Below are 21,067 nucleotides of genomic sequence, written 5' to 3'. Positions count from 1 at the left end.
ATATTGACGTCTCAGTTATCTGCTATTGTACTCCTACGACCAATTGAAATCCAATTGAGGCTTCAGTCTCCTTCAATCAATATGTCATTATTGACCAACCCATGCATATCCTCCTCTCTTTCAATACACTTTTAAGTGGTTAATTGAATTGTACAAACATGGGGAACGGTGACGTCTTGTTAAATGGCTTTCTTAATAGGGTTCAAGCGTATATCTTATTTAAAAACATGTTGACATTTGGTCAGCACTAGGAGAGAGCTTACCTTATTTGATTTACTCTTATGGCTTTGAAAAAATGTGTATGAGAACAATCATTAGTATTTTATATATATTATACATTATTTTGAAAGGGCATAAATATAGAATAAACCCTAAAATAATTGTAATCGATTTGCTTGGAAAGGAATGGCACTTTATTGCTGATTTTCTGCATTTTCTTTTTTAACAATCTAACAATTCAGCATGAGGCTGATGACGCTCTTCGTCAGATCTAATGACTAGTGACATATGCAATTTCTCTGCATGTTTCTGCATGTCTGAACTCCACCTCTGAATGGAGGGGGATAAATATCCTCATGCAAATTGCTATGATAAAGAGATATAGTGTGACAGGGAGTGTGAAGGGGAGAAGGGAAGCCTGTAAGGATTTACAATTAGCATGGACACGTGATGATAAGAAAGTTAGGGGGTGGGAAACTGAATACAGTAGACTGGATCTGCGTTTGGGTGGTTTTGATTGGAGGAACGCAAACTGTGTTTATTCGTTTATTCATGTCTCGTGTTGTTAACACAGCGGCATCACAGTGTCCTCCCCTCCCCCTTCTGCTTTAGTCTCTTACGTTCTTATAGTTACAGCTCAGTGAGAGACCTCCCTGTTCATGTCGTAAACTGTATCCAATGTTAAACGGAAGTCAAACATCTATATTGTAACTTGGTTATGACATGTTTAAATTACCAAATAGGACTAAGCCAGAAAGAGCTTCACTTGCAAGCCGTCAGCCGTATCTATTTTCTAATTCACACTGAAACTAAATTGATGTTTTTTTAAATGTATGGAAATAGATGTCAAACTGCAAAGAAATAGTATCAAAAAAGACTGAGCCTTTTTATTAAGAAAGACCTGGACAATCTCAGATCCTTGAAACATTTTTCAATGTTTTGGAACTTATTTAATCTGATAAATAGTATTTATGTTATCTGTAGCCTCAGGTCATTTGAAATGGCCTACAGGCAAAACGAATTGAATATCAGACTTAACCTGTTCTCACATGTCTAAATGCAGAGAACAAAGCAAAGAAAGTTAGCTACTGCCGAGAAACCTTAGTAAAGTTTTAACTTCCTGGGTAAACTCAGTTCATGTAGTGAAAGTGCTATAGTGAATTTTCTTTTCCATTGACCTACAGTGTACCTAAACAAATATTACAAAACATTATTGAAATCACACATGCAATGACAACACACCTTTTGCAATTCACTTTTACTGTAGGTCTCCGTCCCCATCTTACAAGGGTCTTTCCTTAGGAGCTTTTGTAGCATATGCCCACTTCTTTTTGAGTGAATTTAGAGCACAGCTGTGGACAAAAAATTACTTAGGCTGACCTCCATGAAGGATCACATTGTCCCAATGCAGCACCGCAACAAGTGTAAACAAGAAACACTGGAGAGCCTGATAGAAGCCAAACGATCTCCATCTACACACCCATGGAGGCCTGAAGAGAGAAAACACCTATGTGGGTGTGCAGAGATCCCTGAGTAAAAAGCATTTTGGAGCGTGTACAAGTCCCTGGTTCATTTATTTGTAAAGACAGAAGAAAGGTGGCTTGTTCACTGTTTCAATGCCATTCCAAGTGTGGCATTTTTTTTATTTGACATGAAATGAAATAACTATGTTGCACCAGATGTGAGCAAACACACCTGACAGAAAATTGTTTATGACTCCCAGGGACCTTGGCGTGGGAAATGGCACGTCTCCCCAGCTGGCGTCAGATAACAACAGAATGCTGGAAAACATGCCGGTGGTGCTCCACAACGCTGACACTAACAAGGTAAACATGAAACAAATGTTCAAGCCTTCAAATGATTTTCCGAGTAAGAAAAATCACTTGTAAGCACACGTTTCTGTAGCTCTAATCTTTTGGATCAATAACCTGCAAAGCCTCCCTGTGTTTATGAGCAGGCCGGCTACAGTTGGCAAATCTTTGCAGCTGTCCATCCATCCATGTCTGAGTTTTTTTTTTGTATCCATTTGCATTAATCCACACGATTGGCACTTGCGATGCTTTCAGAAACTGAGCCCGCACATCTGTGTTGCTTCTTTGCTCATAGTAGTAAAGCCTTTGCTTAAGATCCCATCACCTAGGCATTAGATCCTTCTGGGAGGTAAGCTTGTGCGGCATTAAACCCAGCTTATGCCTTCCACATAGAAGGGTCTGGTCACAAGTCTGAGAGTCTGTGACAGGGATAGTGTCGTAATCTGCACATGGTCGGCGTTATCCACCCACTGATGACGCCGCTCGATCCCCTCTCAATGGGACCGGATGGGGCAAAATGATTCCAGGAGGACTAATGAATACATGCAGCTGCTGATCCGTCACTCTCTATCAATTGTGACTCCTGTAGAAATGTTCCAGCCCCTCAGACCTGCAGAGAAGAGAGTGTTAATGTGCATGCTTATGAGAATAATTGTGTGAGAGTGCTGGAAAGAGGAAGGGGGGGGGGGGGGGGGGGTTGGTTTGGGTGATGCATTCTCAGCAGTGGCACTAGAGGATATGTACGTATGATGTGATAGCTAGATATTTGTCTTGGGAGTGTGTGCTCGGACTGAGGACATGCATGCTTTTAGAATAGTGTGGGAAGTGAAAGCAGTGTGTGTGTGTGTATCAGTGTCCAGTATATGCATGTGTACTGACTCATGCAGCAAGAAGCTCCCCTGCAGGCGTTTCTCCAGACACTGATGCTGACTTTGATGGCTCATCGCTAAGTGTTTAATTCGATAGACTCAAGTCAGACAGTAAAAGAAATGTCAGGATATGTAAGGCAGATGTACATGGATTGCTATGTTAAAAACATATTTCTCACTTTGGAGAAGGATATGCTCTTGTTTTTGCTTCTGCTGCTGCCTGATATAATGTTTGAAAAGCCTGTTGTCTAAAAAAGGTGGTTAATGTTCCGTCAAATTCCACCAGCTAGCTTTTGATTATCCATTAAAAACAGAGAATATATGATCTCTTTCTATACACGCAAGGGCTTAATCACCACTAATTAAATCCCGATTGTCAAACCATAAATGCACAAGACTAAACCATATAAATATTTAACGCGTACCATGTCTTTCCATTTCTCCGGCTGTCAGTCTCACTTTCTTCTTTTCTCGTTTCCCATTTACCCCCTACCGTGCGCTCATCATCTCCATTTCCCATCAGACATTTTAATTGATGGGTGTTTAAGGGAACTTTTATTCTATAACTGCATTTACCAGAATGATTTTGGTCATTACGCCCCGTTATGAAATTATCTTTATCAGATTATCTCCAATTATCTTAATTTCTAGCTTCATAGATGCTTCCGACTGTTACATCCACACCTTATTTTTGACATTGAGGCTTGATGACATATGATGGGGTTTCAAAAGTTTGCGTGGTCCAGCAACTTCTCCCAGTAATATGGACTAGATCAGGGAAGTGTGTCTCACAAAGAGACTGGACTTTGTGCATTAGAACACAGATCGATTAAAATCATTTTATTATCTCTTTATATTAGGATAAACTATAATGTCAGATATTTTTCTCTACATTTGTAGAGCTTTACAATATTATCGTGGCAGATTTTGACTCTTGACTCTCAGTAGGTATGTTTCTAGGTTATTGAATTCAGTCAGAAGTAGATAAAAGCATGCTGTCATGTAGTGGGAGACTGTTGATTTCAGACTTCAATGAAAACTGTTGCTGCCTGCTTTTGAGTCAGCTGTAGCTATCCAGCTAGCTAGGTAAGTTAACGTGAGTGGGTTTAAAAATGTTTTCAGCTAACTTTACTTTTTTGTTTAAACTTCTCGTTTTACATTGAACAACAGGAACTAGGCACAGGTAACTCTTAATGTCAGGATCCAGTGTTAAGGAATATTTTTGCTTAGATACCTGCCTTTGACCCAGTTCATTCTTTACTTGGTCTCTCTGGCCATGGCCCAGGCATGCTGCCTTGGGGTATTGATGTTATCTCTCATACCATAGTTACTTTAGTGAACCATACTCACGTATGCTTTATTTGACTAAGGATTGTGCAAGATAGAATCTATTGCCTGACCTTGGCTCTTAAATCTTGGTATCATGAATGTGTACTGATACTTCACTGTCCGTGATGCTGAAGCAGCAGATGGATTTGTAACTCTGTAATATTCTCTCAGTCTCTGCCTTTTTACGAGTTTTGTTTTTAATATATTATATTCCCATAGCTTACAGGTATAACTTTAAGACACCTGTAGATTACTTAAATGTTCTCAATACAAAATAAAGAGCGTAAGGATTGTCTACACACAAAGGATTTCTCTATACAATCCTAACTTGACGTCACTAAATTATGCTTTTGATTTTGGAAAGGCTAACAAAAGACACCAGTCTTAAAAAAGAACCTTGAAAGGCCACTTTAGCATGTGGAGAAATCCAAAGCTTGGCTGTGTCAGGGATCAATCCCTATTTACTATAGAGTGCACAGTATTTACCATCTGCCATCTGATTGTCCAAATTGTGAGTAAATCAACCCACTATAAAGTGCTTACAAATTCCACATTGTAATAAGTAAAATAATGACTTTAAAGAATCCCACAATGCAAAAATTCTGTTCAGCAACACTTCAGCAGACATGATTAGCGTTTAATGACTAAACCATTGCACATCTATTATTTAGGGAGTTTTGAATAAGTGAAAAAGAGAGTAATTTTGCCATTTAACAAATCAGCTGAACCTACTGGATCAGGGGTGTCAAACTCAAGGCCCGGGGGCCAAATCCGGCCCGCGACTTCATTTTATGTGGCCCCACAAGAGCTTGCAAAGAATATAATATGTTTATTATATGGTTACATGCTACTTTACAGAAGCACGTTGCCCATAAACGACATGTGCCACAATGCATCTCAAATTCGACTTTTTCTCAGAATTTGACTTTTTTTCTTCAACGTACAGTATGCATTTTTTCTCAGAATTTGACTTTTTCTCATAGATCTTTTTTTTTTTAAATGTCATTTCTCTTTTTCAAAACGTCACTTATTTTTTAGTTTTTCCAGAATGTGAAATCATATTGTGACATTCTTACTGAAGAGACTTGCAATTATTTGCCCCAGACTTCTGCTTTCAGACGAAGTAGTTAATTAAGAAGTTATTACCCTATCCGATAATAATCCAATGCAGAGGCAATAATGTAATATAATGCAGTATTTTATATATATTTATATATGTCTTTTTATATAGTCTTAAAGTTACAACCGACCCTTTGAGTGAAACCATATTGCTGATATGGGAGGCTGTGGCTCAGTGGATAGTGTGCTGGACTTCAAATCAGGGGATAGCAAGTTCAAGTCCCACTGCAGTCAGCATGTCGTTGTGTCCCTGGGCAAGACACTTCACCCCAAATTGCTCCTGTGGGGACTATCCACAGTACAGTACGCTTTGGATAAAAGTGTCTAACAAATGACATGTAATGTAATGTGGACCGTGATGAAATTGAGTTGGACACCCCTGATTTACAGTAGGGGAAGGAGAAGCCCAACTGTAATTGTGTACATGATAGGATATATGATTACCCAGAAGAGCATCAGCAGGGGCGCCGTTTCCTGGCAGGCAACAGCTTGGGGCCCCGGACCAGAAGGGGGCCCCCAAAGAAGGTCGATAAAATCGGTCCAAAGTTCAAAAGGTTGTGTATATTTACAGGGACTGTTGCAAAAACCAAGCAGCTTATAAAAATCAGATTTTAAAACAAAAAGTGTTTAACAAAAAGGAAACACCATTAAAGATTTTTGGGGTTATTTTTAATCCAAGATATGCTGATTTGAAACTGTTGTTACGAAAAGTTACAGCATTTCCTGTTTCTGCCAGAGAGGGGAGTTTTTTATCTTTAGGGCCTAAATCCATGTAAATGTTGAGAGGCTCTGTATAGTTGCAACATCTATATATATATATATATATATATATATATATATATATATATATATATATATATATATACAATATGTATACTCCCCCTTGTGGCCAAAGGGGGACACAACTCTTGTCTTCAGATGTATGCTTGAGTGCAGCAAAATGTACCTCAGTGACTATTTTGTCAACTAAACATCATAAAACAATTCATATAGTAAACGGGACATTATAATCTCCGCACATTAACTCCATATTTGCCTCTGCCATGGGGCCAAAATGAAACGAAATAAAATAAACAACATAGGGGTTGCTTCTTCTCTGAACTTCTATGTATACTGCATCCCTCCATATCAAATAAACCATAAACAAATACATAAAGTCGTGTTCACTGCAGCGATCTATTTCACACACAAAACTATAGAAAACTTGGTGATGGTGTTTTCTCCTGGAGAACAAGGGAAGACAGGCTTCTCCTGTTTTTTCAGCTTTTGTTATCATTTTGATTATTACAAATATATTCTTGTCTGTGGTTGTTTTGGCCTTCAGGGCATAGCCTACAAGGGGTGTAACATTATTTGAATACCAAAACTACATTGAAATAGAGTCTAGCTTGAACAGCAACTAAGTAGCTGTAACATTACTGGGTTATTTGGTGATAACTACTAAAGTAACTTCAGACGCAGACGTCACGTAGCTTCTCAGACGAGAGGGGTGGCGACGAGAGTGTCACGTTACTTCTCTCACGGCATAGTCACGGCATGGTAGGCGACGATCGACACGACTGTCTGCTCAGTGAGTTCGTTCTTTGGCACAAATCACACCTCATAGATGTACTACAGCAAAAGTATTTTCCGTCGGGACTTTCTGTGGTAACACCACCCCGTTATCTTGATTCTGATTGGCCAGAAGACATTATCAAAGATGTTCTATTGAGAAGACGATCACTACGTGACAAAAGTTTTCAAAACCGTTTCTAGTCTTCGGTATTTCCAGACAAGTGGCTACTGAAATCATTCTTACTAACTACTGTCTGTGCAATTTACTCCGCGAGTTGGCGGACTTTATTCTGCTTACTTTAACATCATTTTTCATGGTGGGGCTAAGCCATTTATTGGTATGGCTGGAGCCTACCCCAGCCATACCCTGGCGCTGCCACTGGTGGGACGTATGGGGCGGGCCATTCTGCGCATGCGTTAAATGCGTTAATATTTTAACGCAATTAATTAAAAAAAATAATTACCGCCGTTAACGCGATAATTTTGACAGCATTAATATTTATATATGTCTTTTTTATATAGTCTTAAAGTTACAACCGGCCCTTGAGTGCAACCATAATGCTGATGTGGCCCGTGATGAAATTGAGTTTGACACCCCTGTACTAGATGCATTTGCCAAGCTATGATTGGACAATCTCTTTTAGCGGGAGGGATCTCAATTGAGCAATCTATTTGACACACAATTACCTACCTATCTATCCTGGCTGATGTCAGTCCTTTCCAAACATGTAGTTAATGGTCACTCAATAGCTGACTTTCCGCTCATGTAAATGTTTTCAGGGGCGAGAAAAGATGCTACTTTAACTCTGACATTTTAAAATGACATCAGAACGTGTGTATAATTGATGGAAAAGTAAACTGACATTTACAGGTTGTTCATATAAACAGCCTTTGTTAAACGTAAATGCCAGAGCTATAGCTTCCGGTCAGTGCGCAACAAGCATTTATAAATGTTCATACACATAACTGCTCTGCTTTTCCTGTCAAAAAGCTTTAATTCTCTGATTTTTCTTTGCCTGTTTGACTGAGAGATTTTTACGCTCCGATGGTCTTCCTTCCTGTCCACAACCTCAGAGATAATGTGGCATATCTGAGCCGCACCGTCGGGTTATTGCTGTTGGCGCATGAACACACAGGAACTAAGCGCTTTACTATCAGTATGTGCAAAATCCAATTCATCTCATTCCTCTCCAATGTTTGAGAGGATGCAAAATAACAATGTGACTCAACTGGCGTGACTCTGTCGGTATTCAGGTCCCATACGAGTGTGATGATTGTGGCACAGTTGTTCAGGAGATGCTCCACTGTGTCATTAACAATGGAGATGATGAAAGGGCTTCCAAGGTGTGGGATTGATTGCTCTGATAATTGGACATCTCTCTGTGCCTTTCTCTTGGAACGTGTACAGTTTGCTTCAGGGTTAAATTGCAGGCATTCATTTTAGTCAATACAGCCACCATATTGGAAAACCAAGTGAGCCAAAGTAAGCTTGCCATCAACCTGCTGTTAAATGTTGATTGCCTTTATCCTTGAGTGGGAACTAAACCAGAAATGGATAGGGGAGGCAATGTGAAGAGTTTCTGTGTTGGTGAGGCTTGAACACAATGACAAACTGATGATTCCCTGAGAAGAAATGGTCTGTGGTCCACCAAGAAAGCCTCCAAATGGTTGCAAAAGTTCTTCCATATATTGTTTGTGTTATTCCCATCTTAAACCTGCCAATCAATGTCCATTTGAGGTAGTTTGAGGACAATGAATGACTGTCTCTTAGCACAGTATGACTCATAAACAATGTATCCAGCTTGGAGCAAAGGTATCTCAGAGGTCAGAACCCATTAGCCATATATAATTCAAAGGCATGAAGTTATGACTCGTGTGTCATTTTCTGTGTGCTCTTTCCAGCCCCCGGCTCAGGGAAGGACCTCACCCACTAAGTCACTTCAGAATGGAAGCCCCTCCAAATGCCCCCGCTTCATTAAGGTCAAGAACTGGGAAACTGGCACCCTCTACAATGACACACTCCACCACAGCTCCAGCAAGGTAAGCCATATGGAAATCAGCTCAATTAAGGGTTAGATTAAGCCGTCTGCTTCAACATTTACATATTTACATTTGTTGCTGTGGCAACCATACCGGCAAGGATGAGAAAGATGTTGTGATTCAAGTCGTCATATAATATCCAGGATTTCTATGCCAGAGATGAACCTTATGAACATGAATACATTAGGAAAATGTTTGCTGAAATAAGAAATCAAGTGAGAATTCCATTTAATTAAAGGACAAAGCAGGCCGTGCCTTCCAAATGGACACACAACATTTCCTGAGAAAAGACAACTCTCAATAAGACAACATTGGCTATTAAAAATCAAGACTATTTTCTAATCTAACATCGCAAAGGTTAAGGCACAGTTAGGGTTAGGAAAAGATAATGATATGGGTTATTACTTGGCTAATGTTGGGGTACCTTCATCATCATGGTTACAATAATACACATTTAGTCTATGAGAAATTACAAACATTTCCTGACAAGTTTATGGTTTCAATCACTGCTTTCAAGATTCTTTAATATGGCATGATGTTCATTTTGCAAATGATGGTATTTGCTTTAGGGCGGGGCTACCTTGTTAACAAAAGGTTACTGCAATGGTCCAGTTTTGGTGCTCTTTGACTTTGACTTTGAATTTTACAGTGTTTTCAGCTCATGAAAGTTAATTGTAATATGTTGGTAATCTAAAAACGTCTAAAACCGTGCTTACTCTATCCCTTACTTTAGAAACAATGTGCCTTTGTGAGTGAACAACTCATGCTTCGGTTTTTCGTGACCCATGCATGTTGACTTTCGGACACCTGAAATGGTTATTTCCCAAAACCTAGAAAACAAAAAGTTTGAATGACGTTTTATCCCTTTTCATCATCGGTTTGTATCATGCAGCCAAAGCTTCTCCCTCTAGTTAATAAGCCAGTCTAACAAGCACAAGGTGAACCCCGCTGTTTGAGCATTCACCCCCCAAATCACAGCAGCCATTTGTGAACAGCAAACAGCAGCCTAATTACTTTGGTGACTTATCGAACACAGACTGTGCATCCCCAATGAATGGCCTCTAATGGCATCTTCAGATTTATTATATATCACAGACGCTGCTGTATTCGAGGATGATCCGTCTTTTTCGAAAAGGACAGCTGGCTGGCATGAATGCCCAGAGCGGTATAATGAGCGGACGTGCTGGAGCACGAGTGATTCCTTTGTTTTATTTTTAACACTCCCTGCTTTACTCATCCACTACCCCTTTTTACTCGGTCACCTCTTTCTGTTTATATCTTTCCTTCTCTCTTGTTGACAACACTCTTTCCTCAGCTTCCCTTTTCTTTCAAATGATCCCTTTATTTTTATCTTTGTTATTACTGAATCTTTCACGCATTTGAACTCAGTTTACATTTTAATTTTTGTTGACTGGCTGTGATGGTCTGTTTGTTGTGTTGCTCAACATATTTGTTTCTCTTCTCTGTTTTTGTCGAGCGAGGGTTGGATTTGTTGGAAGGCACACAGAGGGAAGTTTATTTTGGACGGACTGCCAGTCCACGTCTGAGTGTTTGGACAGTGCAAGTGTGTGGTTCAGCGTAACAAGCCAATTTTAGTAGCGATGGGGTCAGTGTCAAATTTCCTCTTCGGCTGCACGCCTGCGCTATCCGTCCTGTCGTCCGCTCTGGCTCCCTCATTCCATCTCTCTCTAAGCTGGTGAAGGCATTTAGGCAAACCAAAGTGACAGCTGACTTCATCTCTAATCATATTAAACTGACCACACAAGGTTGCTCTCAGCTATGAGTAATTTTCTCCCTGCATCTCTCTGTTTACTTGTTTTCTCTTTTTTATGCTCGCTCTTTCAGTCTTCCTGCCCTACTTAAAAGAAGGATACCAATCAATGACTCACCGACTTACTCATTCATTAACATGCGTGCCAGCCATGTGTGAACAATATCATGAAAGAATTTGTAAAATAGTTATGATCCCTTGTTTGCATTCAGAGTCCGGAGCTTATAATAAAACATGACCTTGCGTCTGAACCCTGTGGGACTAAATATCAAGATGAACACTTGTCAGTGCAGTTGGATGTGATCCTGCCTGTAGGCCTTTACCTATTAAAATATGTATTTGTTCTGTTATTTCTTATTGATACTTTATTTATCCTTGAAAACGCATTTAAAAGAGAGGTTTACTCATAGGCACCCTGAGAGCCTTCTATCAGAGGGATAAAGAAGTGAGGGGATTATGGCTCACACACAGTAAGAAAAGGAAAAAGTGAATACAATAGGAAAATACTTGTGTAATTCAAGCATGCCCTGGGTCTGTTTCATATCAAGCAGAACCAAGACCTAGCGGGTTAATCTAAAATGAATATAGGGGGAAGGTAATATGATAGCTCTGCCTTTTGTAAATGAATAGGATGCCATGCATCTTTCATTTTGCATCTAGTCACAACACAGAGATGAGTACAGAAACTGGCTCTAGTCAGTGAACAGTAATCACGAAGACCTCTGAAATATGTTGAAGAATTCTTCGTCCAATTAAAAGAAAGGAACACCTCTATGTTGTGAACTGGGAGGCAGCATTGTGTCTTCTGTTAGTCTTTTCCTTTAGTTGAAAGTAAATGTTGAGGATATTTGCTGATATAATATCAGAGAGCTGTACCATATATGCAATGATCTCCTGGCTCTTCAGATGGATTTTTGGCACTAACGAAAAACAAACAAGCAGATTTAACCCCCGAAATCCTACCTCATTTGTCATAATATTGTCTCATCAGATGCCACTCTGTAATGAAAATGTGTGCATGGGCTCCGTGATGATGCCCCCTGTCCGCAAACCAGACGAGTTCAGAACCAAAGAGGAGCTTCTTCCACTGGCCACTGACTTCATAGACCAGTACTACACCTCTATCAAAAGGTAAGCACGGCCTGTAACAGCTGATAGTTGTGACTCAATAGAGTGCTGCAGAAAATGCATTTGTGTTAGGCCAACCAGAAAGTAGGCGTGACACCGGTTCCCTTCACAAAAAGCCAATAGGATTTTTTTAAATGCAATTTAGAGTGAGTGGGTTGGATAGACTAAACATTAAAGGGTAGGGTAATTACTGACATATTTTTATGTCAGAATATCACAAAAAAGTAAAATCTCTAAAGCTTGTTAGCCGCTGAAGTTATTTTAGGAATCTTTTCAAAACCTCATTCAAACGACCCATTGACTTGTGTTAAAGGGACTTCTGCGCAACAATGATGACACTTCTGGGTTTCAGAACTCACTCCTGCATGTTTGGGTAGAGGCAAATAATAAAATATAAAGGTTAAAGAAGACATAAAGAACTATTTGTATTGTTTTTTATCTTATAAGGTTAACTTCTTTCTTTTATCCACTAATGTCTGTGTAGTAAATGCTAACATGGCTGATAGCTACTCGTTAGTGTTAGCTAATGAGCCTGGTTCAACATGGTAGCTTAATTTTCCTAGCTTACATAACAACAGAAAGCAACAAGTACTGGGATATTTTACAAAAGTAAAAACTCAGTTAATTGAAATAATTCAACTCAATTAGAAGTTCAAATGTTCTCTTCTATTCTGTTGTGCCTCCGTACCCGTTCTGCCTACAGGTTCGGCTCTAAGGCTCATGTGGACAGGCTGGAGGAAGTAACCAAGGAGATTGAAATTTCGGACACTTACCAGCTGAAAGACACTGAACTGATTTATGGAGCCAAGCACGCCTGGAGGAATGCTGCTCGATGTGTAGGGAGGATCCAGTGGTCCAAACTGCAGGTACTATACAGCATGCACAAATAGCATTTAGAGTTACACTGCTTTTTTTTAACAAGTAATATGGAAAGTCAACAAGATGCATTTGTTGTTTCATATAACTTCCAAGATACTCCGAAACATAGCTTTGCAGTCATATATCATCTTGCATAAAATATCAGACTGTACTACTGTTTTATTCTAACATTGAAAACATCTATTCTTCTTTTGTTTTGCTTTCCAGCTGTTTGATGCTAGAGACTGCACAACAGCTCATGGAATGTACAACTACATCTGTAACCACATCAAGTACGCCACCAACAAAGGCAATCTGAGGTAAACAAAAACACACACACATTGCTCAGCTATTTACCTACGTCTTGTTTCCTTTTATTCTACTCTGCTCCTGTTCCTCAGACTACATGTGTTTCTCTCCCCATCTGTTGCTTCATATATCTCATCCCCCCTCTCTCTCCATCTCTTTCTGCCCTAACATAACCCTCTGTCCCATCTGTCAGCCTGTGCTCTGTCTCTTAATGCTTTATCTGACACTACCTGCTGCCTGTCAGTGTCTCTGCACCAATCAATGCCCTCTTGGTGAGGCGGCGGGCCTTGCTAACAAGCAGTCAGACCTGCTCGCTCACTTTCTGCCAAGTGCTAATCACATGTGACACCTCATATTTACTTCTTGAATGATGGATAGCTTCTGAATCCTTACTACACTTAGCCTGGCCTTCTGGAGGAGAGCTCAGATACACATGTTGATAGGAGCCAGCACAACATCCTCTCTCCGTCTGGCTCGCTTCGACATAGATAAATATAGACACATAAATAAACACATGCAACGTGTTGCAATAGTTTTGAAATCATTCTGCTCATCCTCAAACACCTGTCAACATGACAAAATATAAATAAAAATGTCAGGAAGGTTGATAAATGCTGCAAAGAAAAGACTATGAGTCAGTGGTTTTTAGGTTTAGGATTTATTGGAAAAACATGATGTTGTGTTTTCAATACATTACAACATGTTGTTGAATTTCACTGCACACTTCTTCAGGCACCTTTTTATGAAGTTTTTTTTTAGTTGTAACAAATTCATCGATTATTTACTAAACCTTTACAGTTAAAGTGATCCATAAGTCATCAGTGTGTTGCCATTGTTGGGTTGCAAGGTTGTGGACAATTCCATTTGGTGACGTTTATCCTTTCTATTTTATACTAATGCAGTTTGAAATGTTTTTTTTAAGCAATAAAGTAGAGTCAAGGGGCTTATCTTTTATTTTAAGCCTCATACCTGCAGACAGAGCCAGCAGGCATGAGGAGTGTAAAAGGCAGGTTTATTTACATAAAAAGGAAGTAAACAATTTACAAAATGTACAAACATTTATGGAAACAATGACAGTAGTCCACGGTAGTAAACATAACTTAATGTAAGGACCTACTGTATACTTCTGAAAAACAATTGAATACCCAAGTACAAAAAAAATGGCATTATCGATATTAATATTCAATCAATTAACCATATAAAAAGTTTAAATGTACAATCTAAACAAAGTATTAAACAAAATCTCTTGACATGAATTCGCAACCTTACCCCTGCAGGTAATTGATACATTCCGATTGAGCACTTCCTGTATTTAAGAGTTCTGCTTTTGGGTGTGTATCTTTTGCTCCGGCCTGTCAGGATGTCCCTTCAGCAGCAGCAACACACAGCCTTTAGAACTCGTGAATGTCAACAATGTACTTCATTAGATATTGGCAGCAAGAGGACAGATTGTAATGAAATGTGTTGTTGGCACATTAAAGTCTGAAGGCACAGACTGTTGGTTTTGCTGTTCACACCAGGTTCCAAGCTTTACTGCAGATGTTGTTTGCTAGCACAACTGGCCCAGATTCTCAGCAGCTGCTCCCCCTCCTCAGAGACTTAGCACCAGCTTAGTAGTGTTAACACTTTCACCCGGTCATGGCATTAAAAACACCACTGGGATGTAGAGCAGACTAAATAATAATAATAATATTGGGAGGGAAGAAACCCTCTTTAATGGTCACACATGCAGAGCACACAGCACTCACAGTGAAATGTGTTCTCTGCTTTTAACCCATCCTAGTACCAGGAGTCTAGTACTAGGAGCCGGTAGCTAAGCTGTGACAAAGCATAATTGAAAATATATTTTATGAGGATGACATGTGCGATGCCAACCATCTGTTTCAATCTAGTTGATTAATACACATAAACATATACTCCATTTAATGTTTCCCTCACACCGTATACATTATAATGTAGGTACAGATATGCCACCGAATTTAGATTATTCTTTGAAACCAAGTTATATTTTTCTAAATGTGTTTTTGTTTTTTGCAGGTCGGCTATCACCATATTCCCTCAGAGGATAGATGGAAAACATGACTATCGAGTGTGGAACTGTCAGCTGATTCGCTACGCTGGATACAAAATGCCTGATGGAAAGATCCAAGGGGACCCTGCTAATGTCGAATTTACTGAGGTACACAAGTGGAGCTGAAGTCAATGTGGTAAATGGCAATGTCACTTTGAAACAAATGTCCTATTTGCACTCTGCTTTGTTGCTATTCGTCCCCAGATCTGCACGCAGCTGGGATGGAAAGGTCCAAAGGGTCGTTTTGATGTCCTGCCCCTCCTGCTGCAAGCCAATGGAAATGATCCCGAGCTGTTCGAAATTCCCGAAGACCTCATCCTGGAGGTGCCATTCACACACCCTAAGTGAGTTCTGCTTTCCCTCTGAAGCATGGATAAATCTAACAAAAATAAAAACAGAGGGTGTTACATATAAAAGACATCCACCCACTCACACATCTCTTAACAACACTTCTTATACAATGGGTTACTTTTACAACAATAAGTCTGATGGGGTTATTGTGACATTCAAACTGTGCTGAATGCTCCCAGAAAGCACAGCAAGCCATACTTGATCTGTTGCGATGCCAGCTTTTGTGGTAACCATGGGACTTGAAAGTGAGGTTTCAAGCTTTGCCTTTTTTGTATGTGTTTACTTTATTTTAAGAAAACTGAGCCTGTATGAAACCACAATGTGTTAGAGCAGCATAATGCTTAAGATGTCAATCTTATACTGATAATCACATTAAAAACTGCAGCTACACTAGATATCATAAATACAGATGCACACTGAGCCATCACTACATCTCTGCACGCTACACAGAGCACTTTAAAACCCACACTGATCTCCCGCCAGACTACTCTCCCCAAAATTGGCATCTCTTGCTCCATTCCTCGCTTCAACTGGCCCTCAGCTCTGGCAGCAGCTTGGCACAGGAGTCGACCGCCAACGGCGCCTCATCATTACATGAGATTAGACCCGACTCTTCAAATAATACACTGAAAGCAATGTTATCAATCCCCCTAGAGGGTGCAAGGAGCGAGCAGTGGGAGGTTGATTTACACCCTGCCTGCTCTGTCCAGCACTGAAAAGCTCTCAAAAACGGTTTCTTTTTGTTAATGTTGGTTTTGGCTGCTCTGTTTTTTTAAATTATTTGTGTCTCAGGAATACATTTGTGTGCTCAAACAGACCAATGCAAATTGTTGTGGTTAATAAGCTTGATATCGCAAATTGGATGTTTACCTACAGTTCCCACCTGGCAATCCCCTGTTTGCTCTGCCCAGGTACGACTGGTTCAAGGACCTGGAGCTGAAGTGGTACTCCCTCCCGGCGGTCTCCAACATGCTGCTTGAAATCGGGGGTCTGGAGTTCACTGGCTGCCCCTTCAGTGGCTGGTACATGGGCACAGAGATCGGCGTGAGAGACTTCTGTGACAGCTCGCGCTACAACATTCTGGAGGTAATGTGTCGTGCCAGAATATGGAGTCATGCTCCATAGGAACCACAGATTGACTGACACCTTGTGTAGAGGGGAGCATGTGTTGTGTCACCAAATAGTCAACTCAGGATGCCATTCCTCTGCTAATTGTGCACTCTGACGAAAAAACTGCTGAACAGCACTTACTGTAAAGCCTCCTTTTGTATTGGCACAGACACTCATAACATCAATTATACATTGTTAATTTGAATATTGTTACAACATGTGTACATAGTTAACTGTTGATATATTTATGCAGTCATATACTGTAAGTCATGTATTTAGAGAAGCTAATGGAAGTGAATAGTAAACGCTTCAAAGTTAAATATTTTATATATGTGACATAATTAGGGCAATTACCTAAATGTGCATGTTTCCTTTTGAGTCAAGTTAAAAGAGAAATACTTTTTTGCACTCTCAAAAATGATCTATTACTATAAGCAAACACCTGTTGGAGGCGTGAAAAGTACTTCAATGTCACACTTGATTTAATTTGGACAGATACTTTTCATATTTGCAACTGTCACATTTATTTTTATATCATGTAGGAAGTTGCTGACAAGATGGCCTTAGACACCAGGAAGACTTCCTCCCTTTGGAAAGACCAGGCATGTGTGGAAATCAACATCGCTGTTCTCTACAGCTTCCAGGTACACTTTACTTTATAATAAACAATGTTTTGAATATGTTGCCACAACCCCGCTGTTGTGGAATATTTTCCAAGGCCCATAACTTTGACCCAGTGTATCAGTTTAAACTGTCCTGACTGAGCACAGGCACCTGTAACCTTGGCTGCTGTGCTCTCAGTGTTTTGTCTCCCTGTTCCTGCCTGTTGGCGTCAGCTGATAGAGGTGTTATCATTCTATCTTGTTATGCAGCATGTTGATGATGCTCTCTGAACTAGCTAAATACATGGGTCTGGGGTAGAGTTCTTCAGAATTGACGTGGCAACTCTACCGTGAAGTCAGAACCTCTGACTCTTGGACTTGGGATGTGAATCCTCCGGCCGTTAACTCCAAATAAACCATCATGTGTTTGACATCAAAGCTACTGCTCCTACAGTGTCTCCTTCCTGAGTCGGTGACTCCCACTGCATAGCTACACAGAAGTTTCCTCTACACCCGCTATGGGCTGGCTCTGAAAAGTTTGCATGTTCTGAACACTCTTATTCTTTGTGAGAATTTTCTTAACATGTTTGTCTCTAGAGCTGTCACTTTTTAATTTGAGTCTAACATAGACATAGACATACTTTATTGTCATTTCAACAAGACACAGAGTGTACTATTAAAACGAAATTTCGTTGTACTGGCTTACAGGAACAGGACAATATAAAAACTTGCTAAAATTGTACATATAAATAAATAATAGTGACGTGGTGCTGATAAAATTAAAGATAAAGTATGCGTTTAAAATATAAAGACTTACTATACATATAAATAAAATGGACATACTATATAAAAAATATGTGCTCTTTACACAGCGTAATGCAATCTTTATTTATAACATGAGGTGCATCCAATGTCAGCAGGCATAAAAGATTTGCCTTTAATGTAACTGAGGAAATGGAACACATGTGTTTGTGAAATTGTCAATCATCTTTGTAAACAGATTCTGAATATGAATGCAGAGCAGGCTTTGGTCGAATGCAGGTTTACATTCCCTGTAGAGAATTAAAGAGGATTTGCCTGAAATGCAACCTCTTAACCGTTCAGCCATCAAATGACAATGAATTTGCTTTAATTGGATGGTAACTCTTAGATGGAGCGATGAACTGGAATATGATGATGAAGCTAGAGAACTGACACTGGAGGTTTGTTGGGCGATTCTAGTGAAGCTCCTGCCCCAACCAATTATGTGATTCAAGTCCTCTCACAGCGCCTACTTAACACACCCAAAAAGGACAACTAACGCTCTATCAACAGCCAGAAATGTCTTTCACAAAGAAGCTGGCTCCAGAAAGCACTGGTCTGATTAAACGTACTCTCTGATCCTCAGCAGAAACGTTGTGTTTATGTCTTTGCTTTAGACACATTCAGGGTTTAAAGACAGGTCTTCTCTTTACCAGCTACTGTTGAGGCCCCAATGGCTGAGAATTGTCTGCTTTATCATACAAAAGGAGGTTTCAGCCTTAAGGCCATGATAATGAAAGACTAGTTAAATAATTCCCTAAAGCCCCTGTCACATTGTCCCGGAATTGACACCAGATGGACACACGATAAAGGAAATGTTCACATTCGGCTCTGATCGTAACAACATCGGGCCATTCGTGAGGGCATCTAAGCCATCGTATGACCGCCGGAAGAGTTTCTCAGGCTCCGGCAGCAACTTCGTGAGCGGTGGCAGAAGGACCTTGCGAAGGTTCATTTTCGTGTTGAATTCGTGGTTCCATTTTGCCCTTCGTAAGGCCAGCGTGAGGGCATCTTGTCAAATCGGATCATCGGTGCCATCGGGCATTTTTCACCTCACGAAGACAATACGAAGGAAACAAGAAGCTGCCTGATTGTCTTAGGAAGGCAACACGACTACGTGAAGCCCTCGCAATGCCGTTGTGTAGCCATCGTATTATAATACGATGACATCGAGATGGGACTATATAAGAGCTTCTTCTGTTGCTCTGCTATTGAAAGAAGCTCGTCAGTGCAGACAAGATCAGGGATGGGAGTTTTGTGAAAGGAGGGTTTAACAACTGGCGAAAGGCAGGGGAAACATTTAGGGAGCATGAGAAGTCCCGTCAACAAACTGGCACCGATGAATGCACTGCTCTCACAAGCTGTTGCTAAAGACCAAATGACTGCATTTAATATGACGTTATTATACAGGGCCGCCCCTCCCTACACGCAGATCACGCAGACCCCTCGCGGATGGGGCCTCATTTTGCAGAGGGAACCTGCTCTAAAGCGCAATTGCGGCGCACCTACAGTGTAGCGCGCCACAGATTTGCCGCTGCGAGGCTCCACTAGCACCCCCCCCCCCAACTGCACCCCGCACCCCCAACTCTGACTGACTTCCCGCGTGCCCGCTTCTCTGGTTGTTTTATTGCACAACAAAATCATGTCAAACATATTATGTAAATAACACAATTTGTGTTCTGTGAAACTGAAGAGGATATTACATTGTTTTTGTTACTTTCGTTGCAGTTGTATGTCTTAAATGTAATTTAGGTTAACTTCCGGTTTTATTTAGATGCTTTTATTTTGAAGGCGAGTTTACGCTGTTGACAGGAAGTTGTTGTTGCTATGGAAGCAACATGACGGAGAAAACTTAATATCTTTTACATATAAAGACGGAGAAAGTAAAGAACAAAGTCTGAAAATATCAGTGACAATTTTTATTATATACAATCTCAAGTTTCCAAAATGTAAAGTCCCATAGTACTTTAACATAATTTGTTTTTGTTACTTTCGTTGTATGTCTTAAATGTAATGTAAATGTTGCCTTCGTGTGTGGTTCGGGCGCCATCATGTGGCCTTCTGTAGGCATCGTACTTGCTTCAGCTGTTGCTTCGGCTGTTGCTTGGACGTTGACCAAGTTCGGGGCCATCTTTGTACGAAATTCACAATTCCATATTCGTGTGTCAATTTCGGGACAGTGTGACGCGGGCTTTACAAAATATTATTTGTTAAAGCGCCCCTTGTGAAACAAATTGGTCGTTTCATGTTGTTTTTCCACTTAAACTCCATGCCTCACATATTTGAACTATTGCTAATCGAACTGAAAACAATGAGCAGTGCACTGAAGGAAGTCTTTGCCCTGATATCTGCTAGCTACATGGAACCCCAAAAAGATTACCCCTCACCCTGAGAGGATATTGTCGCCAGACCAATAGCCAATGGGTTACGAGATACTGTATTTGATCTATAGTAGTTATAGAAAGCATCAGAGAACATGCAGAGATACTTAAATGAGCTCATTGTGTGTATCCTTTATTTTCAGCTGTGCAAAGTCACCATAGTGGACCATCACTCAGCCACAGAGTCCTTCATGAAGCACATGGAGAATGAGTACCGGGTGCGAGGTGGCTGCCCCGGAGACTGGGTGTGGATTGTGCCTCCCATGTCAGGAAGTATCACACCGGTGTTCCACCAAGAAATGATCAACTATCGCCTCACCCCTTCCTTTGAGTACCAGGTGAGGCCATAAAACGGAGATAAGAATACCGGCTTTGACATTAGCTTCCAAGGCTGTAACGCAACTCATGGGGTGCTGTGTGTTGTTGGCAGATGGTACTACCAAAAGTACAGCACTTATGTTCACAAACTGCTTGGTTGAAGAGCTATATTAAGGAAGTCATAAAGGTAAATGTTGGGAATCATTAGTAAAAGTAGACCAAACACAATAAAGGAAAGTTTGTACAGGAAGTTGCACCTCTTGAATACACTGAATGTCACAGAAGATGTCTCAGTATCTGGTAATGGATTCTAGCCCTAAAGAGTGTGTTTGTGTTTTGGGGAGTTTCCCTTTCCTGTAGTGTGATGTATAGATTTGTTTGCATGTACTTTGGACTCCAAAGGCTAAACTCACTAATTTAATGTCA

The 21,067-nt window shown here is 40.3% G+C and overlaps 1 protein-coding gene across 2 annotated transcripts in view; it reads left to right on the top strand.

Moving 5' to 3' along the window:
• The window catches only part of nos1 (nitric oxide synthase 1 (neuronal)), a 45,903-nt gene that overhangs the window by 5,490 nt on the left and 19,346 nt on the right, over window positions 1-21,067 (top strand). For both annotated transcript variants that reach the window (XM_034225218.1, XM_034225217.1), the window contains exons 3-12: window positions 1,943-2,045; window positions 8,804-8,941; window positions 11,704-11,843; window positions 12,544-12,706; window positions 12,927-13,018; window positions 15,045-15,186; window positions 15,283-15,422; window positions 16,341-16,515; window positions 17,082-17,183; window positions 20,467-20,661. In XM_034225218.1, coding sequence (XP_034081109.1) covers window positions 1,943-2,045; window positions 8,804-8,941; window positions 11,704-11,843; window positions 12,544-12,706; window positions 12,927-13,018; window positions 15,045-15,186; window positions 15,283-15,422; window positions 16,341-16,515; window positions 17,082-17,183; window positions 20,467-20,661 — 1,390 coding nt within the window. The remainder of the gene's footprint in view (window positions 1-1,942; window positions 2,046-8,803; window positions 8,942-11,703; window positions 11,844-12,543; window positions 12,707-12,926; window positions 13,019-15,044; window positions 15,187-15,282; window positions 15,423-16,340; window positions 16,516-17,081; window positions 17,184-20,466; window positions 20,662-21,067) is intronic.

This window comes from Gymnodraco acuticeps, unplaced genomic scaffold (assembly GCF_902827175.1).
Source record: "Gymnodraco acuticeps unplaced genomic scaffold, fGymAcu1.1, whole genome shotgun sequence".
Classification (NCBI taxonomy): domain Eukaryota; kingdom Metazoa; phylum Chordata; class Actinopteri; order Perciformes; family Bathydraconidae; genus Gymnodraco; species Gymnodraco acuticeps.
The sequence above is the reverse complement of the archived record's forward strand: the minus strand, read 5'-3'. Positions and strand labels throughout refer to the sequence as shown.